This window comes from Heteronotia binoei, chromosome 2 (assembly GCF_032191835.1).
Source record: "Heteronotia binoei isolate CCM8104 ecotype False Entrance Well chromosome 2, APGP_CSIRO_Hbin_v1, whole genome shotgun sequence".
Classification (NCBI taxonomy): domain Eukaryota; kingdom Metazoa; phylum Chordata; class Lepidosauria; order Squamata; family Gekkonidae; genus Heteronotia; species Heteronotia binoei.
This window is the reverse complement of record NC_083224.1, coordinates 132381671-132394984: the sequence shown is the minus strand read 5'-3', so window position 1 is coordinate 132394984 and position 13314 is coordinate 132381671. Positions and strand designations below refer to the sequence as shown.

The 13314-nt window shown below is 40.3% G+C and overlaps 1 protein-coding gene across 3 annotated transcripts in view; it reads left to right on the top strand.

Annotated features, from left to right (window-relative positions):
- The window catches only part of SLC44A5 (solute carrier family 44 member 5), a 333196-nt gene extending 321477 nt beyond the window's left edge, over positions 1-11719 (top strand). For 2 of the 3 annotated variants that reach the window (XM_060232034.1, XM_060232033.1), the window contains exons 20-22: positions 1342-1430; positions 3343-3427; positions 7575-7691. In XM_060232034.1, coding sequence (XP_060088017.1) covers positions 1342-1430; positions 3343-3427; positions 7575-7687 — 287 coding nt within the window. In that variant the 3' untranslated portion in view covers positions 7688-7691. Of the gene's footprint in view, positions 1-1341; positions 1431-3342; positions 3428-7574; positions 7692-11436 lie in introns of those variants that run through there. The other variant, XM_060232035.1, reaches the window with a different exon arrangement.
- Positions 11720-13314: the final 1595 nt, after the last annotated feature.

The window sequence follows — 13314 nt, the reverse complement described above, 5'->3', positions numbered from 1 at the left end:
CCAGGACAGATCCTTGAGGCACTCCAGTTGTCACTCCTCTCCAAGAGGATGAGGAACCATTCACAAGCACACTTTGGGTGTGATCTGCAAGATCCACCTAACAGTAACAGGATCCAAATCACATTTTACCAATTTGTCAACAAGGATAATATGTAGAACCTTTTAAAAAGCCTTACTGAAATAAAGATAAACTATGTCTACAGCATTCCCCTGATCCAGCAAGGTAGTAACTTTCTCAAAAAAAGAGATCAAGTTAGTCTGACATGAACCCTGCCTTCTTGCAAAACCCATACTGTCTCTTAGTAATCACAGCCATCCTTACTAAATGTTCCAGGACTGCCTTTGATGATTTATTCTAAAACTTTTCCAAGTATAGACATCAAGCTGATGGGTCAGGAGGTACCCGGATCCTCCTTTTTACCCTTCTTGAAGTTGGGGGAAACATTTGCCTGTCTCCAGTCTTCCAGCACTTCACCTGTTCTCAGAAATAATGGCTAGAGGCTTGGAAATTATATCTGCAAGCTCTTTTAGTACCCTTGGATGCAGTTCATCTGACCCTGAAGACTTAGTTTCATTTAAAGAAACTAGGTGTTTATTATAATCACAGATTCCATATATTTCCAGGAAGTGAGAGTTCTTAAGCTTTTCACAAAGTCTTAGAATTTTAGAGATGAGAGGCTTTTGTTTCAGTGTTTCCTAAACACTCCAGTTCACTTTCTTGAATTTAACTGACTCTCAGGTTTCCAAAGGCAGCGGATACACTACCAATTACACAGTTTCCTTCTCTGAACATTCCATTGTTTTGAGCTGTCTCTCATATCAACTGATAAGGAAATCACTTTTCTAACTAGAAGATCTATCTCTTTTCTGGCCTGAATGGAGGTCTTCATTGATCCTTTCACTCCTCCTTGCCAACCTTCCAGTCCTCTGTCAGTGTTACACTCTCCTCAGCTAGGGCTAAACTATTCCAGTTCTCAGTCAGAGCTAAAAATCAGATCTCTTTAACAATCAGTTCCCAAGTCTTTCTGCTCAACTGATGCTAACCAATCAAATCTCTTTGAGCAGCCTGTCACTTAAGGCTCTCTGGCTCTGTCCATTACATGTTTATACAGCACTTATGAGTTTTCATAGCACAGCCAATCGCAACAGGTTAAAAGGTTTTAAATAAATATACATAGCCTGAAGCTAGGTAGTGGTTTTAATAATTGAAAATGTTTTGCATGTAGTTTCATATGCTAGAACATCTTGCAAGAGTCATCTCATGTCTTTAAAATATTATGGGAGTACAGCCTTCAAAATTAATTATCAGGATCTTATAGCCTTTCTTTTTTCTTCATATAGGTGTTCTGGCCTTCTTTTTCTTCACACATAGGATACCAGTGTTCACACAAGAAGCACCATCTCTGAATTATTATTGGGTACCTCTATTGGTAAGGACATTTTCTTAGGATTTAAGTATGAGCTAGTTCTCATACTCCAGAATTTTCAATAAAAGCAAAGCATTTATTTTGTGCAGATACGGCTGGGCTGGGCTGCAAAAATGTGACTACAAGGTCCCTTTAAGATGTTCATCACCTCTGGGCAGAATTACTGTTTTAAATTTTTAAGCAGCAATTTCCAAATAGTAAGCCATGTCGCTGATTGGCAGAAATCTTGTGCTTGGTAAAAAGACTAAGGAGTAGGGATGGGCATGAACCAGAAAAATGTGGTTCATGTCAGTTCGTGACCAAACCACAAATCAAATAGAATTGGGAGGTTTGTGGTCGGTGGTCCTGCAAACCCCATTGAAAAGAACCACAGTCCCATTAAATAGGGTTTGCTGAAAGTCCAAAAAACAGCTGAGCAGGTGGGAGGTGCTCCACACTGTTTGTACACTTAACTCAGCTGCAGAAGACAGCCCAAAAAGCAGGTGAATGGCAAAGAGGTGCTCCTAACCATTCAATATTTGGGGCTGTCTTCTGCAATCCCTTTAAACTTTAAAGGAGACTGCAGCTGTGTGGCATTCCTCATGAGTTTGTGAGGGGGGAGCTCCTCCTCCCCACTCAGCTGTTGTTGCATTATTCACTGGGAACAGAAAGCAGAAGTTTAACCCCTGTTTTGTGCTCTATTCACAAACTGCCATGAACAGGTTTAAAAGTTCCTGAAAGTTTGTGATGGTAGACCTATCATGATGAATTTTGCTTTTATGGTTCCATTTGTGCCCATCGCTGTTAAGTATGATTTTTGTGCCTGAATGTTTAAATGCAAAACTGGATTAAATGATAAATCTATTTTAAAATGCATTAACCTAACTGTGAAAGTTCTCCTGAGCATCATCTTAAATTAGGCAATTAATATATTACTATATCTAGTATGATTTTCCTTTCAGAATATAAATCCTAGCGTCAGCTGTGCACACAATTCTAATGTGGGGTCTCTAGATGATGCTTATTCTCCAAATTGTTGCATGGGATCTAGATATATACCTCTTTATTGGAAATATTATATTTCCTTAGGATTCAGAACATAACATAACAGTGCTGGGGAAAGCATATTTCTTTCCTAGTTGGTGTTCACTTGCATGTAGTTTTGAATGTTGTTTTGCAACAGGCATCTGCTGGACAGGTTGCTGGTGACAACCCCACACAGCCTTTCCTGTGCTTAGCTTCCGTAAGAGCACAGCTTCTTTAAGACCTAAAATAGACTTGTCCCAAGCAAATCCTTGGTCAATTTTATCTTGCTTGAAATTTTGTCTGCACTGACAATAAAGCTGAAGGTATCAAAGGGCTTCTCTGAACTTGTTTGAAATCCAGTCCGTATGAGTTCCTGTGTGAGTCCTGTGTCTTCAGATTGAATGCTTTACCACTTGTGTGCTGGAGACTGCATCACCTGACCTTTTACAAAGAATATGACCTTTTACAAGAGCATGCCTATCTCCTAATACCCTCCCCGCCCCAGTCTGTGAAATGACAAGGTGCTTCTATTACATGCCTTGTTATTATCTTTGAACTACAACTTGTAGAATTATCCAATAGAAACAAAAAAATTAGCAGGGTACTATTTATACAGGCCATATGAATAAACAAATTTTCCTAGTGACACTAAAGCCATGCTGCTTTCCAGCCCTGTATTCTACTCCATTCTCCCAAGTTTCAGTTGCTAAATCATTCAAAGAGAGTGAGCACCAACCAACCTAGAGAAGTTGACAGTGCAGTGAAAATGTTGGCGATACAGCAATTCTAGAAAATGTCCAGAGTTGAGCTTTGATGGGTATATAGGATCTAAATTTTCTCATGCTTTGAAATAATGATCTTTATTTGTAGAAAAGTGCATAAACAGTATTTATATTCTCCTTGTTTTCAGACTGTCATTATAGGTTCTTACCTAGTTGCACATGGATTCTTCAGTGTCTATGCAATGTGTGTCGATACGCTCTTCCTTTGCTTTTGTAAGTATCACCTCTTAGTTCCTCTGCTGTTGACATGCGGATAAAGAACTACTTGGTCAGTTTCCTAAGAAAAGTTGTGTACATGTAGTAGGAGAGGGCCTTTGCTGCTTCAGTTGTCGCACAATCTACTCAGTCATGGCCTTCATTGCTCAGGGGATTCTGAAGTAACATCAGCATCAGATGTAGCTTCATTGATACAGCTAGTGAAATATTCACTGGAATAGTTGGCCCTTTGCAGGAATACCTGTTTCATAATAAGTGCTAACTGGCTTCTGAGTATTCTATAGCTGTACAATGACATTTAACACAGATGAGTTTAGATGCTGTACTTCATTGCCAGTAATATAGGTGTAATTTTAATAGCCCCAGCAATGTTGGATTCATTTAGAATGCCATGTTTTGACTGCCAAGACTATATTCATCAATAAGAAATCTGAAAATTTAACATACTTTCAGAAAGGAATAACTTCTTAGTACTTGTTCATATGTTAATTTCTGAGCCAGAAAGTATCATGGTTTATCATAAGACTGTATTTTTCATTGCCAGCTTAGTTAGTTACCGTATTTTTCGGACGATTAGACGCACCGGACCATAAGACGCACCTTCGTCTACGTGCGCAAATGGCCATCTTCGGTGATGCGGGCGCCATTGCAGCCTTCGGGCCGCCTCAGCCGGGGGCCGCACAGCCAGAGCCAGGCACGCAGGCGCGGGAGAAGCATGCCAGCGCCTGCGAAGTGCTGGATTTGCGGTGAGGGCCATCTCGCCGCTTGTCTCCCAGCCAGGCACGCAGGCACGGGGGAAGCACGCCTGGCTGGGAGACAAGCGGAGAGATCGCTCCGTCCGCCCCCATCGCAAACCCAGCACTTCGCAGGGAGCGATCTCGCCGCTTGTCTCCCAGGCAGGCGTGCTTCCCCCGCGCCTGCGTGCCTGGCTGGGAGACAAGCGGCGAGATAGCTCCCTGCGAAGTGCTGGGTTTGCGATGGGGGCGGAGGGAGCGATCTCGCCGCTTGTATCCCAGCCAGGTGTGCTTCCCCCGCGCCTGCGTGCCTGGCTGGGAGACAAGCGGTGAGATCACTCCCTCCGCCCCCATCGCCAACCCAGCACTTTGCAGGGAGCAATCTCGCTGCTTGTCTCCCAGCCAGGCACGCAGGCACGGGGGAAGCACGCCTGGCTGGGAGACAAGCGGCGAGATCGCTCCCTCCGCCCCCATCGCAAACCCAGCACTTCGCAGGGAGCGATCTCGCCGCTTGTCTCCCAGGCAGGCGTGCTTCCCCCGCGCCTGCGTGCCTGGCTGGGAGACAAGCGGTGAGATCGCTCCCTCCGCCCCCATCGCCAACCCAGCACTTTGCAGGGAGCAATCTCGCCGCTTGTCTCTCAGCCAGGCACGCAGGCGCGGGGGAAGCACGCCTGGCTGGGAGACAAGTGGCGAGATCGCTCCCTGCGAAGTGCTGGGTTGGCGATAAGGGCGGAGGGAGCGATCTCGCCGCTTGTCTCCCGGGGGCTGCAGGCCCCTCCCCCCTCATCTTTTAGTATTCGGACCATAAGACGCACGCACTTTTCCCCCCACTTTTTTTGGGGGGAAAGTGCGTCTTATGGTCCGAAAAATACGGTAACTTGTATGCTATCTTTCTGCCTCAGACCCTCCAGGTTCCTGTAGGAATCATAACATATGATTGATAATACTCAGCCTCGGAACTTATGTTGCTGTAATAATGATGAAAATATCCTTAAGCATATGGAAGTGGTTTTCATTATTGCTGTATAATTACAATCAACCCACAAAATATCTAGAGTTTGTCCATATCATTTGAATAAACTCACCTCCTATTCAGAATATTAACCATACTCTCAAAAATGCACACAACTAGAGAATTCAGAACACAAACATAATGAAAAAACTAAAAGCAATAAAATAAGCAACAGGATAAAAACTGCTATACTGCTGGGTCTCAGTAATACATGCCAGGTCAGCTGTTTCCTTAATGCTTTGCTATGGACTAATCTGGCGTTGAGCTACCACACCTTTAATTATGATGGTATAACTGACAAGATCATTAAGGGTACTAGGCTGAGGGAAGAACTGGAATAGGCATCCTTTCTCCTTACATGCCTTGCCTTACTCCCACCACTATATTTTCCTGTACCCTATACAGAATTAATAGGGAAACCTCCCCCATCACACTAGTCTATGCAGAGAAGAGCAGCCAATGGATAACTACATACATTTCTTCCACCAAAGTAATTAAAGCAAAAAAACTCTACACAGTCAACAAATAATATGTTTACAGGTATCCCTTGTTCATTCATCTTAGAGTTTCCATAGTCCTGCAACATATCTTTCTAGTGCATCTTTCTTCCTTGCTTGCTAGTCCGAGATGAAGTCAACAGAGTGCTGAACAAAGTGCTTTGCAATCCATACCCAATTGCCATTTTTGTACAGCTGGCTTTGTCTACAGTTGAAGTAGAAATGCTCAATGCATATATATCCATTCTGATTCATCAAGGGCAAAGAGATATCACATGAATGGCAAGGCTGCCGACATTTCATGTCAGATGCCAGTTTTGTGGATTGTACAACTTCAGCTGTTCCTGATAACATTCCTGCTAACTCTCCAGCAAGGAGAGTACCCTGGTCGTATAGTTGTAGCCATCTTTATGCAACCTTGAAACATCTGCATGGGTTGGTGGGAGCAGCAGATATGATTTTATCTGGCAATACAGTTAAACAATAAAAAGATTAAATGTTGAATTTGCAAAATATTATCTTCAAAGTTTAATCAACTTTGATCACTGTTGGCCTTTTTTCAGACAACCAAAAATGCCATTACAGAATGAAGCTGGGGCCAGCACCTGTGTAAACCTTTAAATTCAAGAGGCCATTTGAAATATCTCCTGAGTCACACTGATGTCCTTATATTATCTCATTCATGACCCTGTGGCCTGTTAAAATTTTTGTTTGTTTACGTAATTGTTGGAAAATATCTGGAGACTTTGGGGGTAGATCCAGGAGAGAGTGGGGTTTGGGGAGGGGAGGGGCCTCAGCATGGTACAATGCCATAGAGTCCACCCTTCAAAGCAGTCATTTTCTCCAGGTGAGCTCATCTCTGCCAGCTGGAGATCAATTGTAAAAGTGGAAGATCTCCAGGCCCCATCTGGAGGTTGGCAATCCTAGCTGAAATACATGAGTTGTCTTAAAGGGCAGTTTAATGTAAGGCACATTACAGTAGTCTAGCATCAAAGTTAGTATGCTAAATGAAGACGGAAGAAAACATTTTTCACTTGGTGATCAGGTGTAGCCAGAAAGAGTAAATTGCCTACCATTTTTCCCCCAAGCAGTGCTTTCTGATATTAGCCAGTCTGACATCTTGAGGCACAACTAAAAAACAGACTTAAAAAACCAGTAAATAATAATAATGCCTTTCATGCAGCATAGAAACACGATATGTGTGATTTGAACATATGAAGCTGCCTTATACTGAATCAGACCCTTGGTCCATCAAAGTCGGTATTGTCTACTCAGACTGGCAGTGGCTCTCCATGGTCTCAAGCTGAGGTTTTTCACACCTATTTGCTTGGACTCTTTTTTGGAGATGCCAGGGATTGAACCTGGGACCTTCTGCTTACCAAGCAGATGCTCTACCACTGAGCCACTGTCCCTTTGCTTTTAAAATATATTACTGAGTTCCTATGAAGAAGGGTAACTGCTATGCCAGCCACCCCTACCAAAAATGTATATGTTGCAGAAAAAGACATTAGTGTCATATTGGTTCAACTCGTGTGCCCAGTGACTGCTGGTATGACTTTTCTCAAGACCCCCAAAGAATTCCCTTCAGTGAGAGCCAGCCATCACATTTAGGGGGCTTCAATAGAAAATATAGCTGTACTAAGCACAAGAATAATTGCTCTTAGCATGTTGCATGAGCAGAGGAGTTAATCACAATGTGGCTGTTGTACATCTTATAGAGATACAAAAAAGAGACAGTAGTGCTTTTGTGACACTCTGCAAGGACTTAACATTAAAGCTTGGTTCTGTTGTGACAGGATTTCTGATACTGACACTTTTCCTTTCTTTGAATCCCTCTTCTTTGATTTGGTTTGTTTTTGCCTGCTTGCTGCTTTGCCTCCTTTTGACCACATCATATTCAGGTGAAGATCTGGAAAGGAATGATGGATCTACAGCAAAACCCTACTACATGTCAGCCAGTCTTCACCGAATTCTGGGAAAGAAGGAGCTGAGTCCTAAGAAGTTAATGGGATAATGTTTTTTTTTTTAACCTCATAAACATGGCAGTGGGGTGTTGATTTTAAGGAAGGGGGTGACAAGATAAAATGAGGCAAAACATTTTGAAAAATGTAAATTATGCTTCTGGCTAATGAATGATTGGAGGTTTTTTATTTGTACTATCTTAAAAATGAACAAATGGGCAGCATTTAAACTGAATCTTTAACAGCTGTGAAACAAGGCCACATAGTTTTTATAGAGTGCCTATGAAAAATGTAAATGTGAAACATTTTTATCTTTAGCTCTTAGTGTTTTAATAACTTTTCTAACTCAAGATTTTGCTGTTTTAAATGACAGCCATTTTGATAACTTTTTATAGGTGTATATTTGTAAAGGATATTCAGGCATTTTTTTTAAAGCACTATGGTGTATCCTGATTAGCCATAAAATTAAAAAAAAAAAAACAGATCAAGACTATAGGTAACCAACAGGTAGTCTAAATTTGTAATTATGGTGCTATGGCTGTATTTTTACTGTTCATGCTGGTTGACAGCTATTTAAAACTGTGATTTAAAAGATATTTCTGAGTTCCTATGAAGAAGGGTACACTGCTATGCCAGCCACCCCTACTACAAAATGTATATGTTGCAGAAAAAGACGTTGGTGTCATACTGGTTCAACTCAAGGAAAGTGATGAAAAGAGTACAGCTAATTCTTGAAAATGCTGAGAACAGAGTCATATTATTATTAACTATTTAAGAAGAGTGCTATGCCAGAGATACCAGTTTAGAGAGGCTGGACAAGAGTCTCTATTCACTCTGATGCAATACAAAATCTGCATAATGTTTGTTTGGTACAATCTCCCAGTGCCTAGATGTTAAATGTAATGTTCCACATTGAACCTGATTCATAACACCAAATTTGGTTGCATTATTTTAGACATTCAGAATTAAGAATATAATGCCTCTTTGTAAAGACCACAGAACATTGGCTTTGATTCTGTAGTTGTCTGAAAATAAGGTTTTCTTTGCCTACCCCTTCACGTAGCATCCTTTCGTGACCCCTGAAAAGGCATTTTTTGGGTCGTGATGCCCCTTGGACAAAAAGTAACATGGCAAAGGGGTTTCAGGCAAAACGGGAAATCAGCAAAATTTATCCAGTGCTCTGTTGCAACTTGTACCTTTAGAAAGCTTGGTGGAGAAAGCATGCTTTAATGGTGTCAGCCTGGGATCTGGACATGGAAGCTAACCTGGTGACTTTGAGTCCTCTTAACCTAAGATAATGGTGGTGATTGTGAGGATAAGCTGGATGAGAGAATGATGTGATGAGCTTTTCTGGGACCCCATTAGGATGAAAAACAGGATATAAATAAAATTAATTTAAAAAGTACTCATGTTCATTGGCTTCATTTACATGGGAGTCCCATGAGTGCTAGCAATGACTTTTTGGTGGTCACATTTACTGTGGGAATGGAAAAAGTAGGAAGACTCCACCAGCTTCTGCTGTACAGCCATTCCACTGTATTATGGCCACTATCCTAAGCCACTTGTATTAACTAAGTGGAACTTATTTTGAAATAAGTGCTGCAATTTTAGAGACCTAATCACATAACTAAGTTCTGTTATCAGCTATGGAAGGCAGAGGGTCAATAAGGTCAAGATATTTCTTAGCCAATAATGAGAAAGCATTAGCTGTGCAAAGATTATAAATACACAGGAAGAAATTAGAGTAGCCCAGCACTTGAATACCAAATCTGTTTTACTGTACATGTTTATTAGTGAAAGCTAAGTGAGGAACAAAATCTTGGAAAGCATAATCTAAAGTTTGCTACTTTTTTCACCATGAATTATGAAACTATTGTGCTTCTCGGCTGAATGGCAAGCAAATGATTCTGACTGTTCTTTTGTTCCTGGTGATGAGAGGCTTTTGAGATGAGAGTGGTATGTTGTTTTAAAAACATATGCTAATTTTCTTTATCCTGTGGTCCAGCATTAAGACAGAAATGGCAACATATTTGGAGAGAAGACTGAGAATTTGTATTTAAAATGACTGGTTATTTGGGGTACAAGAGCATGCCTTGTTTTATTGAAAAACTGAGTAAAAAGACCAACCCTATTAGATCAAAATCCCTCAATTAGAACCTGCCAAAAATTACTTCAGATAAATAGACATTACATAGCTGTAGATGTTCAGTGGAATAAAATGAAGCTCTCATTGTGCTAGCTTTAACTGTAGAGGATAAGGAGGAAGTCCACCTGGCACCTCTGCTGGGCAGCATTCAGTAGGACCAGCACAAAGTCTGGTGGAATTTTGTACTCTTTAGTTGCAATTTAATAATGGAAGCCAGTTCAGTTGAAATGTGGAGTATTTCCGTATAAATTTAGTTTGAATTGCAGTGTTTTGTATTCTGAGGCCTTTGAGAAAACATTAGGCCCAAAATATATTTAAAAGCTTAGTATGCACTCAACTAAAATGTCATATTTCAAGATGTAATGTAGGTTCTCATCAGATGAATGTAACAAATGTGTTTATTGAGGTGACGACACAATAGAAAACAATACAAACTATCATTGGATTTATAAGTTTTAGGGTAACAATTTTTTGGTAACAGATTGCTGGGTTAACCAAATACTCAGCAGCACACTACAGATCCATTACCATTCTTAGAAAAGGCCAAAACACAATAGGCTCCAGTCCAGCTTGGGCTGGCAGCTGATGGCTCTGGAAGCAGATGCACATTTCCATCCCATCCCATCGGCAGGGCTTCAATAAGTGTCAAGATGCCTTGGCCAGGAATGTAGGTAGTGGAAAGTTTCTTAGGCTTGCCAGATCTTTGTTTCTGGTTTGTGCCAGTAGGATTCAGTCCAGCACTGAGTTTAAGTACATTCATAGACATGAATGCATCTAATTAGGCTGGACTGCGTACTTCAGGCAATCGTCTGTTAATATCAGTGATCACTCCCTTTGATCCTAATGGAGGAGAATTCCAGTCTGATCATAAGATTTGATTAACTACTGTTTAAATATTTTGGATTGGATGTTCCAGTAGCTATGCCATGAACATAACCCAGAACATACCATTATGCAGGCACCACTAAGCAGTAATGCTTAAGATCCACATCAAGTGTCACTGGCAAATGTTTTTGAAGAAAATTATAATATAGTCATTTTATCCATTAATTGAGCAACTGAGAAAACTGTGAAAATGCAAAGCAATAGCACTGAAATTTGGCAGTAATTCATCATACAATAAATTTATTGAAAGAGCTTGGTTGAAAAGCAAAAATCCTGAATATCTTTCTCAGAAATTAGCATCAATGTGCAAACTAATAATTTATTTTTGAAAGACAAATACTTTTCAACTTGATTGTGTTTCTTAATCCTTGGGCCAAATTCTGCTGTTTATTATAAATGTTGGTATTATGCATAATGTGCTTTAACATAAAACTAAAGCTTAATAAAATGCACTTTGTCGCTTTAGAGAAAACAAGTATCGGATGAATAATTTTATGATGAGAATACATTTTTAAATAGGCTTTGATCCTGCATTCATTCTAGCCATTGGTAAGACAAATGTCCCTTTGGATGAACTGGTGCAGCATCTGGCCCGAATAATGACAAAGGGCTGATTATATTATTACAACTGTGTTTACACTGTAGTAAATACCAAAACATTCATTATTTAAAATTACCGGAGGCTGTTGTGCAGAAAAGGGCCAGAAGGTGGCAGGATTGCTTTCATATTGTATGGTTTGATCATTTGCTTTCTGCCATTCTTCCTCCTAGTGGAAGATTTAGAAACTCAGGATGGCTCTGCTGAAAGACCTTACATGACTAAATCTCTGCTGAAGATTCTGAACAAGCAGAATGTGCCAGCCAGGAAACAGTAGAGAATGCCCACTGTCCTAATCACACAACTGTGTTTGGTTCAATGCATTGTTTCTTCAATACTGTGTTAATTGTCGGCTTTTATTTGCGCATGTTTTATACCAAAGCTATTGTACGTGTGAAGCCATCAAAATTTGTAATATTGTTTTTTAAAATTTCAGCAACAAAAAAAGGGAGCATTTTTATACCAAATTTTCTTTTCATTCTACTTTAATTCTTGTTGCTTGGGTATTTTGGGGTGGAGGAGTGTATTAACATGCTGGCTTTTTAAAGATAAGATGTGAAATGTGTTACTATTGTGAGTCTAGGGCAGATTTCAGCAAACATGATGTGAGGGTTTCTTGAGAATGAAAGTCAGTTACTGTCCCTGTCCATATGTCATACAATACATCTCTTGATTCTGTTAATAGTCTGGTCAGTCCTTTTGCCTGTACAGCTGTGTGCTCTATGATCAAGTGCCTTACTGGCTATTGGTATTAACTAGCTTATGTTTTAAAGTTTACAAGCACCATTTGAACGACAAAGCACCAATTGCTTGAGAAGAAAAGTGAATCTCTTTATTTACTTGAAATGTATGGATACAAAATCAATTATTTTGCCCTTGTGCAGAATGCTTTCAGTATCTACCATTTCCTAGTTTTTTATTATCATGTGTTTGGAAAAGGAAGCAGTAGAGAATGATACACTTTATAGCATTAAATGAATGTTTGGGGTTTCTGTATTTAGCTTTATCTGTGGCTAATTCATGGCTCAAGGATTTTTTAAAAAATAAATCAAGGCCTAGGTCATACAACTTTCATTTTTGGTAGATTAAGTATCCATATAAGAGCCCCATGGCGCAGAGTGGTAAAGCGGCAGTACTGCAGTCCTAAGCTCTGCTCACAACCTGAGTTCGATCCCAGTGGAAGCTCAAGGTTGACTCAGCCTTCCAGCCTTCCAAGGTTGGTAAAATGAGTACCCAGCTTGCTGGGGGGAAAGTGTAGATGACTGGGGAAGGCAACGGCAAACCACCCCATAAAAAGTCTGCTGTGAAAATTGTCATGATGCGATGTCACCCCAGAGTCAGAAACGACTAGTGCTTGCACAGGGGACTACCTTTACCTTTAAATATCCATATAGATTGAGGTAGGATGTGCTACTAATGTGCTACTTGCTACTTGCATTCATCCATTCCTCTCAAAGTGCTGATGCTGTCCTGTTCACATTCTGTACTGACCTTCTGTGTCAATTGGGGATGCAATCCATATGTGGGAAAAGATATGCAAAATCTTGGGCAAAGTGGTACCTTGTTTTCTTTTAGTATTTCATGAGAAGTTGTGTTTAAACCAAAATGTTAGAAGAGTTCAACTTTTCAGCCTTCTCTGCCTCTAACAATGTCTTGATCTGCCACAAACAGCAGGTGATAGTGTTTATCTGCATGAAGTGAAAAGCTTCATGTGCAGATTTCTGTAGAGCAAATTTCTACAAAATATGCAGCTACATTTCAGTTTGTACCTGTCCTAAGATTCAGCAATTGAATCATATATAACTGGAGTTTCTCCTTAATCTTGCAATCTTTGCACAGATTGTAAAACTATTCTACAGGTACAGGAATAAATGTGACATCCCCAGTGGCATCTTGATAGGACAGTTCACAAAACATAGGGAACCTTTTGTCATGGAAACATATTTGCATTTGCCATAATCAGTGTAGCTGATTTATTAATTTGTAAATTGTTAGTGTAGTATGTGAACGTTCCTAACTGGGATGGATAATTACAGTGGTACACCAAGAGT